At 43.1% G+C, this 19591-nt stretch overlaps 1 protein-coding gene across 2 annotated transcripts in view; it reads right to left on the bottom strand.

Annotated features, from left to right (window-relative positions):
• The window catches only part of tox3 (TOX high mobility group box family member 3), a 44040-nt gene that overhangs the window by 12760 nt on the left and 11689 nt on the right, over window positions 1-19591 (bottom strand). Inside the window, exons 1-3 of one of the 2 annotated variants that reach the window (XM_062989616.1) lie at window positions 9192-9263; window positions 8074-8139; window positions 2122-2373 (exon numbers count right to left, since the gene is read on the bottom strand). In XM_062989616.1, coding sequence (XP_062845686.1) covers window positions 2122-2373; window positions 8074-8118 — 297 coding nt within the window. In that variant the 5' untranslated portion in view covers window positions 8119-8139; window positions 9192-9263. Of the gene's footprint in view, window positions 1-2121; window positions 2374-8073; window positions 8140-9191; window positions 9264-19591 lie in introns of those variants that run through there. The other variant, XM_062989615.1, reaches the window with a different exon arrangement.

The following is a 19591-nucleotide window of genomic DNA, read 5'->3' as shown; positions in this document are numbered from 1 at the left end:
GATACCAGAGTTCATTCATTCATTCATTCACCTGATCATGAGCTTGTTGGACATCCCGACCTAAAACACTGAGCCTGACTCATTCATCTTCTGCTTAACCACCAACTTACCCTGGTCAGGGTCACAGTGGGTCTGATTCAATTGGGAAAAAGCAGGAAACATCCCAGACTGGTCGCCAGTCCATCACACACACACACACACACACACACACACACACTCTGTCTTATCCTGACTGCATGTCTTTGTACTGTGGGAGGAAACCGGAGCTTCTGGAGGAAGCCCACACAGACACGGGGTGAACATGCAAAACTCCACATAGAAAGGGGAATCAAACCCAGACCCTTGTGGCTGTGAGGCGACAGTGCTGCTCACCGAGCCACCGTGCCGTCCTGCATTAGAGAGCTGTTTTTATTTTATGTAGACTAGTTGAACTGAGCACAATATGAAATTTTATAATAATAATAATTTTTTTTTTTTGCCTGTGGTCGGTGTGTGACAGAGATCATTTCATAATTTACATTTTATGTGTCTGAGGCAGAAGGACGTACAATAAAAGTGAAACCACGAGGTTTTACACTGCTGGTGGATTTGGAAACACAAACAGACGTTTCACGTGAATTGATATAAAGATCAGTTTAAATAAAGTGCAGCCGTTAATGCTCAGGGTCAAACAGCACCGGGATTATAATAATAATAATAATAATAATAATAATAAAGAATAAAAACCTGCACGTCATCTCCAGTCTTTTGACCTTTTGTGCTTTTCTTTATATTTTCATATTCCAGCGGAGCAGGTTTCATTTCTGTAACAGCGGTTTCATCTAAATGGTCCCGGCGTGACATTTCCTTCTTCTGCTCCACAATGCATTTATATTACACTGGCATTTAGGGAGCTCTCATCTTTCTTTATTTTATTTATTTATTTATTTATTTAATATTATTTTGAATTAGCCGTCCTCACGACTCGATCGTAAACCATCCACATCATGTGGAAGCGATACGTCCATATACAATTCTGACCTTTATGAGCCGCTCTTGATTCTGTGTGTTATAGATAATGTTATAAAATATACATAAAATTATTCTTTTACACCCCAGTAAAATGTGCTCAGTGTGATTTGTTTACGCATCGTGGACTGAGCACCACCCAGACACACAGAGTCTGAATATAAACATCAATTATAAAGAGATTTATTTATTTATTTTTATTTATTTATTCTTTTTTTTATGCATTTTCTCCCGATTTTTGGTGCATCCAATTTGTACTCGATTCCATTATGCTTCCTCTCTACTGGTGCTGACCCCCGCCCCTGATTGAGGAGAGCAAACTGACACACCCCCTCCGACACGTGAGCAGTACCGACTGCATCTTTTCACCTGCACGAGGCGAGTTCATAAGCAGATCAGCTTTGTGCACAGACAGCCACAACCTGATTGCATTATTCCTCGACTCTGTGCAGCACCATCAACCAGTCAGCAGAGGTCATAAATGCATCAGTTATGAGGTCCCTATCCGGCTCCCTTCCCTGGATGAACAACAGCCAATTGCTGTTCATGTAGCCGCCCAGTCCAGCCGGATGGCGGAACTGAGATTTGATAAGGTGTATTCAAGATCCCAGCTCTGGTGTGCTAGTGTATTTTACCGCTGTGCCACCTGAGCGGCCTATAAAGAGATTTATTAACATATACTTCTTATTAGCACACTAGTCCATCTAGGTTCCAATCTCAACCGTGCCATCAGCCGGTTTGAAGTCTATACTGACCTGATTGGTTATATCTAAGGGCAGGAAGGTGGCTGAAACCTTGGGATGAACTGGCACAGGATTAAATGAAGTGCTTAAATGACTCCATCTGCTGGCTGGTCGATGGCACTGCACAGAGACGGGGGATAATGGAGATTAGTGTGCGCGACTCTCCATGCACAATACAGATCTCTGCAGGTGAAAAGAAGTGGCCCTCGGTCAGGAGTGGAGGTGAATTAAATACGACTTAAAGATAAGAGTATTAAAACTAAAATAAAACACTAAGTATTTAAGCTAGATAGAACAGTGTGTGTGACAGACGTGCTTTCCTTTCTAAACCCGAACCCGTCGGTCGATACGCTGCTGATGTTACACTCACCACAGGGAGTCCGTTGTTGATGCCCGCTGCTTCCAGGTCCATCATGTTCCTGGAGATGGTTATGGAGGGCAGATCCAGGCTCTGAGGGGGGAACTGAGGGATGAAGGGACCCCGCTGGAGGTTGGCGTGCTCGGGGAGCCTGGGGTACTGAGGGCCCCCTTCGTGGAGGCCGAGGCCGGACTCCGTCTCCGGGGGAGGAGTGATGGGAGGGATCTCGAACTCCTCGTCGCCCAGGCTGGGCGTGTGGAACGTCTGAAAGACAGAAAGCAGCGACGGGATCATGATCAGGATCGTTCAGTACATGAGTGGTGTTTACATCCTGTAAATTCTGCTCCTTCAAAACACTCCATCATTCACTCCACAGAACCATTAACTCTAACTGGGAGTGAATTACAGAGATGATCCGGGGCCCCGCTCAATAACACCACTGCAACTTCTGACCCCCATCACGTCTGGTGAGTGGCTGTGGGTGGGAGAACCAAACCCGGTCATTTAAATCATACAAAAGCTATTACTGCTGCACACATGCAGCCCATTCCACCCCCCAGACCCCCACCCCTTCCCCAGTCAGCCCTGACACTCTGCACCAGTCATACCAGCAAATATAGAAACAAATCATCAGCACCCCAACACAACCCTGACCACTCAGGTAACAACACCACACCAACACACCTCTCCCCATCAGTCCATCATGTCACTGGGTTCATGTTACTGTGTCTCACCCACTTTACCTGCTATGATGGACAGAACATCATTACATCTCAGGTCCTCAGACCCCCCCATCCTTATTTCTCAGACATAACCAATCATGTCTGCATGTAGATGCCTGATATCACCACTGGGGATTCGAACCCTGGAACCCAGCTGTAAGTGAGTAACGTCATTTACTGCCCTGCCACCTGATCACCTCATTATTATTTATTATTATTATTTATTATTATTACAATTTTTTATTATTATTACTATTATTATCATATTATAATTTGTTACAATTATTTTTATTATACACTGTTATTATTATTACTATTATTATTGTTATATATTATTATATAATTATATAATTTTTAACAATTATTTATATTTATTATTATAAATTATTATTATTTTTATGATTAATGTCATTATTATTTTCATTATTCTTATGATATTAGTACTATTTTTTATTACTTTTTTTTTTGCGAACACTTATATGTATTATAATGAATTATAATTATTATTTAGTTAATATATCAATATTATAAATTATTATTATTATTATATTTATTTTATAAAACCATTATTAGTATTCTTTTATAATTCTAATTATCCTTGTTATTATTATTATTATTAAATATCATTATTGTTATTATTCTTATTTTACAATTATTCATATGTATTATTATAAATTATTATTGTTATTATTATTAGATTACTATTTTATTATTATATTCATTATTATTAATGATTATTATTTTATTATTATATTATTAGCAGTATTTTTATTTTTTATTGTTATTATTATTTTTATAATTATTTACATTTATTATTTTAATTATTATTACTAATACCACTATTTTATTATTATTATTATTATTATTATTATTAAATATAATACTAATTTTGATATTGCTATTACTTTTCTTAACTTATTTATATTTATTATTATCAATTATTATTATTATTATTAGTAGTAGTAGTAGTAGTATTTTATTATTGCTATTATTATAATTATTATTATAATTATTAATTATAATGTATTAAATATTAATGTATTCAGTCATTAATGATATTAAAATAATGACATAATTCAGATTTATTTGCTCAGTAAAGTTTCTGTGTCTCAGAGAATCCATAGGGGGTCTCGACCCCGGGGTTAAGAAGCACTGAATAATCTAATGAAGCACACTGTTTCCATAGCAACCTAAATCATCTAAAAACAGCCGGTTCTGCAGAAACGATGGGATTATTAGTGCGAGTGTGGACGCACTAACTGTCTCAGCTCGCAGAAGATCCTGGAGTGATCACTGGTGTGTCTGGGCTTTATGATTTATAATGTATAAGATTTAAGAGTAAATAAAAGCTGGTTTAGACTCGTGGGTGATTAAAATCATCTGTTAGTGAGTGATCAGGACGTGAAACAACACACAGCTGTAACAGAGTCAGTGAGAGAGAATTAAAGGAGCGAATGCCAGGCTAAAACAATGGAGCGAGAGGAGAGGAGAGCTGGTGAGGGGGAGAGAGAGGAAACAGGGGGGTTCATTTACTCTGACCTCTGACCTTTCACTATGAATACAAGCTGCAGTGCCAGCATGTTTTCACAATAACAACCAGGACGAGAAACACAAAGAAATATAAAGAGAGAGAGAGAATGTGAGAGAGAGAGAGAGAGAGAGAGAGAGAGAGAATGTGAGAGAGAGAGAGAGAGAGAGAGAGAGAGAGAGAGAGAGAGAGAGAGAGAGAATGTGAGAGAGAGAGAGAGAGAGAATGTGAGAGAGAGAGAGAGAGAGAGAGAGAGAGAGAGAGAGAGAGAGAGAGAGAGAGAGAGAGAGAGAGAGAGAATGTGAGAGAGAGAGAGGGGCGATGAGGGGGTGGTGGTGCTGCCCCCTGACCTAAATCTGTCTCAAACACAACAAATACAAAAATATAAACGTTTCTGACCTTTTCGAATAAAGTACAGAGTCATGGAGCAGAAAGGAGGAGGAGAAGGGCGTGGCACGGGAGGGGGGGGGGGGTGATCGAAAAAAAAATGCAAGAGGGTGAGAGACATGAATACAAAGATCATAACGTCTACACTGATCCAAATTAGGATCTGTAACCATACACAGTGTGTGTGTGTGTGTGTGTGTGTGTGTGTGTGTGTGTGTGTGTGACCTAGACTTTACTTGACTTTTAGCATATTCCTTTTTTGTATGGTGTGTTTGGTGTCGGGGTGAAGTGAAGTGGGTGAGGAACATCAGGAGATGTAAACGAGTTCCAATATGCAGGTAAATAACAGAAACTGCTGCATGCAAATCTCAACCACATCGCTTCCACTCATCTAGAACCAGAGCTAAACACCAAACACTTCACAAGAGAACCAAGATCAAAGCACGCCTCGATAACCTGAACATTTCATTATGGGTAATGAAGTGTGACAATATATATTAGAGTACTTACATTTCACAATCCATCCATCCATATATACCTCCACCATCCATCCATCCATCCATCCATCCAATTACTCAATACTCCATCCACCACACTATCCCTTCATCTATACCTCCACCATCCATCCATCTATACCTCCACCATCCATCCATCTATACCTCCACCATCCCTTCATCTATACCTCCACCATCCATCCATCCATCCAATTACTCAATACTCCATCCACCAACCTATCCCTTCATCTATACCTCCACCATCCATCCATCTATACATCCACCATCCATCCATCTATACCTCCACCATCCCTTCATCTATACCCCCACCATCCATCCATCCATCCAATTACTCAATACTCCATCCACCACACTATCCCTTCATCTATACCTCCACCATCCATCCATCTATACATCCATTTACCAGTCAATCCATTTATCTATCTATACCTCCACCATCTATTCATCTATTCATCCATACATCCATAACTGCACTCATTCATTTATCCATCATCCATTAATATATACCTACACCATCCATCCATCCAATACTCCAACTCTTCATCTATCCATAACCACACCCATCCATCCATTCATTCATTCATTCATCCAATCATATATTTACACCTACACCATCTATCCATCCAGTTCCCCATCTTTTCATTCATCCATCCATAACTGCACCCATCTATTCATCTGTCCATCGCTTAATCCTTCCCTCTATACCTTCATTCATCCATTCACTACTGCACCCATCTATTCATCCATCCATCCATCCAACCAGCAGAACCTACACAAAAGTCATTTCATTTCATCTGAGGAGGAAAAACACGTCTTAATAAATATTTGTATTTAATAATGATAAAATCAGGAGTCGTGTCACACACTCGTATAGTCTGTTTGTGTTTTGCTCTATAAAATACGTCTCTCTATTTTATTTTCTTATTTTTCTTTCGTTATTTTTTACAGTGACATTTTAGCTCAGCAGGAGCTCGTCAACCTGTCAGATTACACAGCACAGACGAGTGAAGTCTCTCAATTTCTCTTCAGGTCAGATTTCAGGAAACCAGATCCACACAAACACAGGATTATATTTTTATCTTGGAGCTGCTGCGTCTCTACACTCAGTCCTTCTGATTACACACAAAATAAAAGCTGCGGTTCTGATTCAGAGAGCCGAACCACGCTCAGATCTTCAGCTGGGTCGCTCGATGTGCCAAACGAGCACCTGAACACGTATATAAACACACGTACACACACACGTACACACACACAGTATCGGTGCAGTATAATCAGATAACTGAAGCATCTTCTCACTCCAGTACAGCAGAAACACACTGGAGAGCTGATGGGGCGGTGTGTGTGTGTGTGTGTGTGTGTGTGTGAGGGGGTGTAATACAGTGTGTGTAGCGCAGTGTGTTACTGAGTGTAATACATGAGAAACATTTGCTCAGGCTGGAAGCTATAAAGCAGCTCAGCGTCTCATATATCAGCAGCTCACAATGCAATCACACAGCAAGATGAACCTGCTGCACTGGGAATACACACACACACACACACACACACACACACATCATATTTAAAACCAGTATTTCAGTCTTAAAAGCAATCTGAGGCACAACGAACGCACCAAAGAAGAAGTATAAATAATATATAAATGAATATATTTGGTTATTTGGTGCTTGAACAGAATCTAAGACTCACAATTCACTGGGTTCTGAACTAAACTGCTCTATGTTTGGAGGGTCTAGACCAGATATATCCAGACGTATATTTATGTTTACATTATATTTACATTTACAGCATTTATAAGATGCTTTTATCCAAAACGACATACAATTGTGACCGGATACAACACAAGCAATTGAGAGTTAAGGGCCTCGCTAATCAGAGGCAACTTGGCAGTAGTGTGGCTTGAACCAGCAACCCTCTGATTACAGGTCCAGCACCTTAACCACTTAGCTACCACCACCCCAAATTACATCCCATCGCCCATTTGCATCTTATTACCATTACTGAAATGGCTCGTGAGGTATTATAGAAATAAAATTTTTAAAAAAGTTGTTAACTAGCCCTATTTATATAGACACAGAGAAACAGAAGTCCTGTGGAAAGCTTCCATATCACACCCATGGTAAGAACAAAACAAAACAATAGGGTTTGGGTTTAGTTCCTAAGCTTGGCGAGACCTCACTGTCCTGTGTATTTCTAATAATCGCAGTCAAACTAGAGACACAGTGAAATTCCCTCAGAAACAGTCAGAATTCCCATAATACACCCATGGCGATGAACTAAACTGGGCGTCTACAAATCTCATGATGAGGTGTCCTAATACTTTTGACCACAGTGTGTAAACTTCGAACCCGACTTCTTATATCACTCTATAATCCCAAACATCAGGAAGAACAGGATCTATACAGAAATAAACACTATACTGGATGAATGGATTTGTTTGAATTCTGCGAGTGTAAATCATCTTTCACACCTTATGGTGAGCACTCGTCACGTCTGTGTGTAGATGAAATGAGTTCTCCACACTTTAATAAATATATATATATGTTATTTTCATGCCAGTGCAGTAGAACGGGTGCAGAGCACAGAAATAAAGAACAGAAACTGAAATAATAGTGAGTGAATATGAGAGAGAAATCAATACATGAATCCTCTGTGGTAACGGGGGGGGGGGGGGGGGGGGGTATCTGGAGTAGCGGTGCAGTAACAGAGATGGAATTATTACTGAACGTGATCTTCAGCTGATGAAAAACAATAGAATTACATCTAGAGATGAACACATGAATGAAGTGGTGATGTGGAGCTCGGTGCAGGTACTCACATCTCCTCCAGCCAGCAGAGAGCCGTTCACATCCGCCATGTTCATGTAGTTATTGTTGTTCCCAAACTGCAACAGAAACAGAAGAGAGGAGCAGAATTAGAATAAAACCTTCTTCACTTCACGTCCCACACAGCCGAGTGACACTATAAATCTATAAACAAACCCAAAAACTCAGAGACAAACTAGCCCTGTTTATACACGCAGAGAAATTCCCACAGAAACAGTCCAAATTCCTGTGGAAAGCCTCCTCAGAAGAGCACACGCAATATTACGTCCATGCCGATCAACTGAACTGTGCGTCTAAAAAGCGTATAGCTGTCTCAGACTCATTTCCCATCATCCTACACTCCTGAGAAGAGGGCGTGTCTAAATCCCTTATTTTAGGTCCCTTCAAATGCTCCTACTGAGGCGCCTCAATTCTGAGTGATGATCTAACTGAATAACGAGGGAGCGTCCGACGCCTCCTCAGCGCTGAAGATCAATCCCAGCATTCAGTGCGGCACGACTTTTCTCACAAAAAACTACAAACATGGCGGACGAATATAAATTCGGAGCAACCAACAGAGTTCTTTCCACATGTAATAATGTAAATTCTGGTTGATGTGTAATCTGTATGAAGGTGTAATTATACGAGTGGGTTTATTAGTAAATTGGGGCGTCAGGGACAGTTGAAGCGTTTTCTGTACACGGAGGGAGACGTTAGCTGGCGTGCTAGCACTAACTGTGTTAGCTTAGTAAGCTAAAACTGTGGTGATGTAATGGGTGTATCTCTGTATAAGTAGAGCGTCTAAATAATCTGATTATGAGCTCCAGGTCTTATTAGAATCCTCTCTACTGAGGAGCTGATGTGCTCAGAGTACTTCGGAATGCAGTTGTTACATAACACAGTCCGCCGCTGCATCAAGAAATGCAACCAATAACTTTATAACACAAACATAAAGCTGTACATCAATTCTATACAGGTCTCTGGGCCCGAGCTCATCTCAGCCTCCACTGCTCGGATTGTATACTCTCATAACTGGAAGTCGCTTTGGATAAAAGATTCAGATTTAAAAATCCTAACAACACTGCTGCACCTGCTACACCTGCTTCGTTCCGTTCCAGTGCATTTCACTTACCGCTGGAACTGTCTGTGCCACCCGGTTGTGACTCAGCTCTCTGGGCCCGAGCTCATCTCAGATGGACCAAAAGACAGTGGACACACGCTGTGCTGTGGTCAGATGAGTCCACGGTTCAGCTTGTTTCTGGGAACAACAGACATCCTGTCCTCTGTGCCAAGAACTAAAAGGACCATCCAGACTGTTATCAGTGAAAGATGAAGCCAACATGAATCACATGGGTACCAGTAACCGCACAGCAGCAAATATGAAATATTTATCTTTAGAAGCAGCAGTATTTATTGATGCTCTTTTATAAACACATGTCGAGAATCGGTCCTCATGTGCTGAGTGGAATCACGTCCAGTGTAAGTGATGATAAATTCATCAGCACGTCTGAGTGTATTTCAGTACAGGAACATTCAGACCGGCGGCTCTTAACGTGAAGCATCTATTGTACAGAATCAAATCTTTTTGTAAACGCCAAGCGACAGCAGAAAGAGAATTGAGATCAGAAGCGAGAGCGACGCGCCCTCATTCATCCCTCGTTCCTTCTTCTGAGTGCTTAGTACGCCAATGTAATTACCGAAGGAACTGTAGCTAATCAACTGCAAATGGTATCCATTAATTAGTTTATGCCCTGGAGAGAGAGAGAGAGAGAGAGAGAGAGAGAGAGAGAGAATGTGAGAGAGAGTGAGAGAGCGCGAGAGTGAGAGAACCGGCTTAAGCGTTAATGTCAAAATGCGGCGACAATCTGCAGGAACACACGTGTTCCTCCGAGCATCTGCAGGAGCAGGTGGTTTCATCTGATCACCGGCACCACGGAGAATCAGAAGGCGTCGGTGCGCACCCGTCCTCTCCCCAAAAATCACACAAAACCCTCAATCAGACCAACATCTGTCCTAAACAAAAGAGAATGAAGGTGTTCTGTGTTTCTCTGCGTTCGCTCTGCAGCGTTCTGTTATTACTGAAGTGCTGCCAGGCTCTCAAAATAAAATAATAATATAATAATAATAATAAAAGCCAAGAGATCAGTGATACAGGGCCGCGCAGGATAGGCCGAAAGTTACTGAAAGAGATGCTAAGAGAGGGAAAGATCTCGCCGTGCATTATGGGAGGACGGTGGGGGAAGTGCAGGACTCGGCGCATTAGTAATGAGAGCGCAGCTGCAACACGAGGCCGCGTGCTCGCACGTACGAGATCTACTCGAACGTTAGCTTTCACGTCACTATGCATTATCCGCCGCGCATGGGCACACACGTCCATCTCCGTGGACGCCAGGTCCAGGACTACATGTGTTTCAGCCACGACGGTCGCCAACAGGTGCAATAAATCAATCCTATAAAGGAAACTATATGGTTCTGACTTTGCAGCAACAGTTTAGGGAAGGTCCAGGGGTTTTCCAAAAAAGAGCTGGAATGCTAATTCATCTGACCACAATACACGTTTCCACTGTGTGATGGTCCATCCTAGATGCCCCCGAGCCCAGAGAAGTCGACGCCGCTTCTGGACATGGTTAACATAAGGCTTCTTTTTTACACAGTAAAGTGTTAAGTATGATTAGTGCAGTAACTCTGTATTGTAGAGCTGATAAAGGTTTGATAAACTAATCCCTCACCCATGTGGTTATATCAGCTAGTGTTGAGTGGAGGTTCTTGATGCGTCTGAGGGATGGAAGATCACGAGCGTTCAGATTAAACTTTACACACTGAAATTCCTCCTGATTCCTTGAATGGTTTAATGATATTCTGCACTGTAGAGGGAGAACATGCAAATCCCTTCCAATCTTTCTTTGAGGTTCATTGTTTTTGAACATTTGAATCATTTTCTCACACATTTGTGGACAAACTGGATCCTCTGATCATCTTTACTCATCAGAGACTCTCAGCCTTTCCTGGTGCTGCTTTTGTACCAAACCATGATCACAATCACCTGTTTATTTCACCTCATTATTAACACAAATTGCCCCCGTCCCAACTTGTTTTGGAATGTGCTGCAGGTCTGAAATGCAGGAATGGATGTTTATTAATAAATGTATTGAAGTTGAGCAGATAAAAGATGAAATATCTCAGCTTCATCCTGTCTGACATCAAATAAAAGTCAAATTCAATGTAAGAAACTGTGTTTTTGTTTTATTATTTGCATTTTCCATACTGTCCCAACTTTTTCTGATTTGGGGTTGTACATACAGGTGTAAGATTGACATCTAATAAGTGTTGTGTGTATTTTATAAGTCCCATAAATAAATTATGCATGAATAAAGCGGCGCTTTAGGCATGATCGCCCGGCTTTGTGTAAATATTTAGTAAAAGTAAAAACACACTCTGTCCTCGTCCTGACGTCCTATTTTCCGAGCTGAAGGTGCGGATTTGCATAGAGCTGCCTCACATTGTCCCGCGTCTAAAGATAAACATTAACAGAACGAAGCTAGTTTGCATTTTCTCTCCTGCGCTCGCAACTTATTTTTCCAGCCTGACGCGGCAGATTTGCATAAAACTGCCCGAACCCGAGAACCAGTACAAGAATGGAGGGGCAGAGGGGCGGAAAGAGGGCAGCTGGTGGACGGGAATCAAACAAAATCACACTCAATCCAAGTCTCATTAAGAATTAGTATTTATTTATTTTGATTTGACGTGATGAACTGCGCGTCCTCGGCGGGAAATAAGCGCACCTGCGACATCGTGCATCAGACGCGATACGAGAGAAAGAGGACGACGGAGAGGAGAAGAGCAAAGTGGGTCAGATCACACAATGAGGCCTCTGTAATTAATTGGACATGGAGGGCATGTAGAGTGCACCGTTAGTGCGCAGTAACAAGAATGACCCCCCCCCCTCAGCTTCCCTCCCGAAATCCCTCCAGCATGAATAATGAGCCGACTGGTCAGGATCTCGTATTTTCATCTTACTTCAGTCTTGAATTTTCACATTTTTAATGCGATGATTGAAACGGACGCACTGACGCGGGAAAATCACCGCATTAAAAATTGGAAAATTCAGAATCTAAAATCCAAATATCACCCCGTGAATTCAGACCCCTCTCTCATAACCTGAGCTCTCTCTCTCTCTCTCTCTCTCTCTCTCTCTTTCTCTCTGTATATTTTATTGTTTGCACGTCCGGGGGGAAATAAGAATATCTGGCATCTATTATCACACCCCGAATTATTTACACCCTCCGGGCGGGAACGGTATTATTGCACCCTCTTTAACTACAAGCACTGAAATGGTTCTGTCGGAGGACGGGGTGGAGTGTGTGTGTGTGTGTGTGGGGGGGGGGGGGTGTTTATTATTATTATTAATAAATAATAAACATTCAGACTTAAATAAGATCAAAGTATGTTAAAATTTAGTAACCCCTGTGTGATCTCACAAGACTGGAGTACTGAAGTGTGTGGGAATTTGTGCCTATAAATGCATAAATAGATAGACAGAGAAGGGTACTGGAGGGCCTAGTGATTAGGGTACTGGACTAGTAATCAAAAGGTCGCTGGTTCAAGCCCCACCACTGCCAGGTTGCTGCTGTTGGGCCCTTGAGCAAGGCCCTAAACCCTCAATTGCTCAGATTGTCACAGTACTGTAAGTGGCTTTGGATAACGGTGTCTGTTAAATGCCGGAAATGCCACTGTAACACAGATATATAGATAGACAGACAGATATATAGACAGACAGATAGATAGACAGACAGATATACATAGACAGACAGATAGATATATAGACAGAAAGATATATAGACAGACAGATAGATATATAGACAGACAGATATATATAGACAGACAGACAGACATATAGACAGACAGATATATAGACAGACAGACAAATACATAGACAGACAGATATATAGACAGACAGATAGATATATAGACACAGGCAGACAGATAGATAGATACACAGACAAACAGATAGACTATATGTATATATATTATATATATATATATATATATATATACAGTGTATCACAAAAGTGAGTACACCCCTCACATTTCTGCAGATATTTAAGTATATCTTTTCATGGGACAACACTGACAAAATGACACTTTGACACAATGAAAAGTAGTCTGTGTGCAGCTTATATAACAGTGTAAATTTATTCTTTCCTCAAAATAACTCAATATACAGCCATTAATGTCTAAACCACCGGCAACAAAAGTGAGTACACCCCTAAGAGACTACACCTCTAAATGTCCAAATTGAGCACTGCTTGTCATTTTCCCTCCAAAATGTCATGTGATTTGTTAGTGTTACTAGGTCTCAGGTGTGCATAGGGAGCAGGTGTGTTCAATTTAGTAGTACAGCTCTCACACTCTCTCATACTGGTCACTGAAAGTTCCAACATGGCACCTCATGGCAAAGAACTCTCTGAGGATCCTAAAAGACGAATTGTTGCGCTACATGAAGATGGCCAAGGCTACAAGAAGATTGCCAACACCCTGAAACTGGGCTGCAGCACAGTGGCCAAGATCATCCAGCGTTTTAAAAGAGCAGGGTCCACTCAGAACAGACCTTGAGTTGGTCGTCCAAAGAAGCTGAGTGCACGTGCTCAGCGTCACATCCAACTGCTGTCTTTGAAAGATAGGCGCAGGAGTGCTGTCAGCATTGCTGCAGAGATTGAAGAGGTGGGGGGTCAGCCTGTCAGTGCTCAGACCATACGCCGCACACTACATCAAATTGGTCTGCATGGCTGTCACCCCAGAAGGAAGCCTCTTCTGAAGTCTCTACACAAGAAAGCCCGCAAACAGTTTGCTGAAGACATGTCAACAAAGGACATGGATTACTGGAACCATGTCCTATGGTCTGATGAGACCAAGATTAATTTGTTTGGTTCAGATGGTCTCAAGCATGTGTGGCGGCAATCAGGTGAGGAGTACAAAGATAAGTGTGTCATGCCTACAGTCAAGCATGGTGGTGGGAATGCCATGGTCTGGGGCTGCATGAGTGCAGCAGGTGTTGGGGAGTTACATTTCATTGAGGGACACATGAACTCCAATATGTACTGTGAAATACTGAAGCAGAGCATGATCCCCTCCCTCCGGAAACTGGGTCGCAGGGCAGTGTTCCAGCATGATAATGACCCCAAACACACCTCTAAGACGACCACTGCTTTATTGAAGAGGCTGAGGGTAAAGGTGATGGACTGGCCAAGCATGTCTCCAGACCTAAACCCAATAGAACATCTTTGGGGCATCCTCAAGCGGAAGGTGGAGGAGCGCAAAGTCTCGAATATCCGCCAGCTCCGTGATGTCGTCATGGAGGAGTGGAAAAGCATTCCAGTGGCAACCTGTGAAGCTCTGGTAAACTCCATGCCCAGGAGAGTTAAGGCAGTTCTGGGAAATAATGATGGCCACACAAAATATTGACACTTCAGGAACTTTCACTAAGGGGTGTACTCACTTTTGTTGCCGGTGGTTTAGACATTAATGGCTGTATATTGAGTTATTTTGAGGGAAGAATAAATTTACACTGTTATATAAGCTGCACACAGACTACTTTTCATTGTGTCAAAGTGTCATTTTGTCAGTGTTGTCCCATGAAAAGATATACTTAAATATCTGCAGAAATGTGAGGGGTGTACTCACTTTTGTGATACACTGTATATATATATAGACAGACAGACGGATAGACAGATTTTTAATACAAATCCCAACAACACTGCTGCACCTGATACACTCGACACAAAACAACACACACTAGCTCCTCACTGCAGAGCTATGATGAATCCTCCCTTCAAATAATAACAATAAATCTGGTTTATAAGAATCCGATCAGGGTCCCTGTTCACTAATAAACAGTACGGGGGGAGGGGGGTGTACAAAATGAGAAACAGATGAGCTACAGTCAGTAATTGTCTATCTAAACAGTATTTTTCATTATTATTTTATGTACATTTGAGTGAAACTGGTCTCTGAGCAGCGTAAATGCATTTACACACACACACACACACACCATACACACACACACACACCATACACACACACACACACACACACACCATACACACACACACACACACACACACCATACACACACACACACACACCATACACACACACACCATACACTCTCTCTCTCTCTCTCTCTCGCCCACTCAGCCGTTTGCTTTATTATCTTGCTTTAAGATTTGGCAGATGGCCAGCGCGGGGCCCCTCGGCGGTTGGGGCGGAGGTGGTGGGTAATGCAGAGGCATTGTGGGTAGAGAGAGGCTCGGTGGGGGTTGGCTTTGATTTCGGAGCTTGTTCTGCACTCGGGTCTCTTTTCCACCGCACGCTGCCCGACAGGACGACACGGGTACGATACCAGATCTGGAGCTACCTGCGCCCTACCTGATGCACCGCTGCCCGTCTCTGACCGCATGAGGGTGCAGGAGCAGGTGCTGAAGGTTCTCCTAAAACGACCGGGCGCTTTTCGGCGTGCACCTTTGTGGATCATGTGGTGACCGACCGGTTATTTCCTGCAGTTTGGTTCTAAATTGGTGCTTGGAGCCCGCTTCAGTACACCCGCTCCCTAAGTCAGGGGGGTAACTAAAATTTATCATGTAGTACTTTTTTTTTTTTGTGGTGGGGGGGGGGGGGGGGGGGATTAGGGGGGTTAGCTGGCAATGTAAACAAGCACTAAATGTGGGCTCACAGAGAAACAAGGGTGTATATGTACCTTTATTTACAGAGCAGTTCTGCTGGACCTAACACACACACACACACACACACACACACTAATACTCACCCTCATACACACAAACACACATACTCTCACACACACATATATACACACACACACACACACACACTTAAACACACACACACTAATACACACAAACTTTTACACACAAGTATACAGTACACGCACTCACACACACACAGTGAATGTTGAGTTGTTTTGATCAGCAGGAGAAATCGATCACACCTCTCCTCAACTCAGAGAGAGCACAGAGCACTTTAAAGTCACTCCTCACACTCATGACACTCCTCACACTCCTCCTCACACTCCTCCTCACACTCCTCCTCACATTTTCAACATCAAAACTCAACTAGGGAGAGACCTGATCAGCTCCTCAGTAGAGTGGATTCTAATAAGATCTGAACTCATAATGGGAGTAATGGGAAATGAGTCTGTGTAGAGAGAGAGCTAGGTTTCACACAGACCCAGAGAGAGAGAGAAAGTGAGAATGTGAGCTGATGTTTATATAAACCTGAATTCAGTAGTTGACAGTTCTATTCAAAAGTCGTTTCACCTCCTTTGAGACTGTTCATGTGTTTCATCCACAACAGTCACTAACAGGTGTAATAAATAAATCATTTGCAGCAACAGTTTAGGGAAGGCCCTGAGCCCCTGTGCACAAAGCAAGAAATTCCAGTGTCCTGCACAGAGTCCTGAGCTCAGTCCCGCTCAACAGCTCTGGGATGAACCGGAACACCAACCGATCAATCAGTGCAAATACAAACTGAACGGGCACAAATTCCCATACACAGACACACTTCAGAGTTAGTGTGCAGCCCTCCTCGTTCAACGTGGAGGTGTTGAAGGTGGAAACTGGGAGAGACCAATCAAAAAAAAAACTAAAAATAAATAAATAAAGTGCAGGTTTATCTTTGTGGTAAAATGCAGAACCCTCCTGGAGCTCTAATTATACATATCTGGCAACCCCAGAGGTCAGAACTGCACACGAGTGGCCTTCATGCAGAAAGACAAACTAATTATTATATTTTATATATAATTCAGTATGAAATAATCCTACTGTAATAATTAAGCTCTCAGTTCCACTCGGTTAATCCGACAGCGTGACCCACGCCGAGGGCAGCAGTGCCAGGCTGAATGTGATGCCCCGACTTGGCACCCGCTGCCCCTGCATCTGGTGCTCTGGTGTAACAGACCCGTTTCTAACAGCGAGGCCACTTAGTCACTTCTAAACACCTCAGATTAACGAGAACCCCCACTGGTTCTACAGAACGGCCCTTTTCGACCCATGTGGAACCGGTTCTGTTCCAGTTCCTGGATCTAATTCTCATTAAACATAAACTGGTTCTGAACCAGGACCAGAGATCTGACGGTTGTTCAGCAGGAACCGTGATGAGTAGGGATGTAATGATACACTCTACCCATGATGTGATGCCATTCACTATACGTTTTTTTTTTAAACAAAATGAAGTTTCCTTTAATTATTTCTTAAAAAAATAATAATAATAAATCCCCGTATTTGTGCTTATCTTTTATTTATCTAAATAATGAATGTTCTTTTATTTCTGAGGTAGGTAAAAATTATGCTGCACATTTCAAATGACAAAGTATCCTCACATATATGAATTTGGCTGGAAAATTCTGAACCTGGCAACCCTGTAGTGACGTCAACCAGGCAAGGTGAATAGCACCAGCGCCCTTTGCTGTTTAAAGTGAGTATTGATTCACGTGTCACATGTTTTTAACCGTCTTGTGGTGCATCGTTGCATCCCTAGTGATGATGTGGACGTGTCAGGCTGGAGAGAAGATCTGTTCTTGCTTTCTGGATCAAAACAAACATCTGTAACAGCAGCACAAATTCCTGCAGGTAATCTCCGTGCTCCGGCTGCTTTTTACTACTGTTTACAGGCAGGTTCTCTGACCAGCACCAAGGTTCTAAGAAGCACATTAGAACATCAGAACATTAAAACACCGTTGTGGCGCTCTGTTCGCGTGTAGCGTGTGTGTAATAACCCAGAGTGGCGGTGGTGGCGGCGGCAGCGGTGGTGGCGCTGCAGAACCAGGTGTAATACGTCCATAAATCTGTGCAGCACAAACGTCGGTGAGCTGAACGCTACACAAGTCCATTATTCAGCCTGTTCAGTGTATTAAACAAACACAGGAGAGTACAGCTGCACACACGAGGCTCGGGGAGGGGTGTGTGAGTGTGTGTGTGTGTGTGTGAGTGTGTGAGTGTGTGTGTGTGTGTGAGTGTGAGTGTGAGTGTGAGTGTGTGTGTGTGTGTGTAGAGAATAGGGGGTAAAGGTTATTGTCTAATTTAAATCTTGGCTGCTCTCCCAGGCCTGTGCCACATTCCAATTTGTGGCGGTGTAGCTCTGCGCTGCTGACAGTAGCGCCCGCTGAACATGGAACCAGGGCCAGAAACTCGCCCAAAAATGAAGAGATCAAAGAGTCGGGCGGGGTGCGACTGGAGCTAATTAGTGTACATTATAAACGCGGGGACGAGGGGCTTTAATTTAGGATCGATGCACCACGTTAGATTATCATTTACTTACAGAGACAACAACCAGGATTCAATAAAACTCTAATAACAAAATCTATTTCAATAAAATCCAAATACCAATTTAGTCGTATCCAATTCCCTAGCTGTATCTCTTCTACCGCTTCTTTTCACCTGCAGGAGTCACGCACTGCTGTCCATTATTCACCGTCTCTGTGCAGCACCTCGACCAGCCAGCAGAGGCCGCAACTGCAGCAGCAGAAATGAGGAATCCCTAGCATGACTGTGTGGGTGCCCGACAGGCCGATGCATTTTTAACACACCCTACTAGGAAGACTTTCCACAAGATTTCGTACAGCGTCTGTGGGAATTCATGCCCAATTCCCTGATGGTATTTGACCTCCACTTCTGACTCTTTGACATGTGTGCAGTACCAATTGCTTCTTGTCTCCTGCACTGTGGTTCTTACGGAGAGCCGTATCGCGCACGGAGAGTCACACAACGATCCCTGTTATCCTTCGTCTCTGTGCAGCGCCATCGATCAGCCAGCAGAGGGCGTAACTGCAGCACTTATGAGTAACCCCCTCCGGCGGAGCTGCAGTTACGCCCTCTGCTGGCTGATCGATGGCGCTGCACAGAGACTTTAATCAAGAATGTTCCTGAGCATAAAGAGCTTCGGTCTCACATACAGCCTCCACCTCACCACAGATCACCCGGATAAACACCATCACAGGTCATAAGAGGACATGTCCCGGCCATAGTGGACGACCTTCACACTTTCTAACATCAGTTTATTTAAATACATTCCATGCTTCCAAATTTGTGGGACCAAGGACGACGGCTTTGGAACGGGACGTCCGGTAAGCTCACAATGGGGTGTGAAAATCAGAGCCTGAAGATCAAGCACAGCTTCGCTTTTCTGGGTTCAAACCAAACCCCGAGTCTGTGGTTCCTCTGCAGCCGGGGGGCGCTGTGCTCAGCACAGGTGCGGGATGCCGTCAGATCAGATCAGAGTCGTCACAAATAACAAAGCATGTTCAGGATATAATTAGGGCCAGATGGCAGATCTCAATGCCAGGCGAGACGGGCGGCCCGTGTGCCCGTCTGTGGCACGTCTGCAGCAGCGTAAAGCTCCAGCGCTCTCACAAGTGTCAGTCATTCTCGTCTCCGCCGCTCTGATCACACGCCACGCCCCTGTAAGAATGCCTGCTGGTAAAAACAAGTTGGGGGGGCAAACTTGTTGGCTCAAGGGCCACTC

This window comes from Trichomycterus rosablanca, chromosome 27 (genome assembly GCF_030014385.1).
Source record: "Trichomycterus rosablanca isolate fTriRos1 chromosome 27, fTriRos1.hap1, whole genome shotgun sequence".
Classification (NCBI taxonomy): domain Eukaryota; kingdom Metazoa; phylum Chordata; class Actinopteri; order Siluriformes; family Trichomycteridae; genus Trichomycterus; species Trichomycterus rosablanca.
The sequence above is the reverse complement of the archived record's forward strand: the minus strand, read 5'-3'. Positions and strand labels throughout refer to the sequence as shown.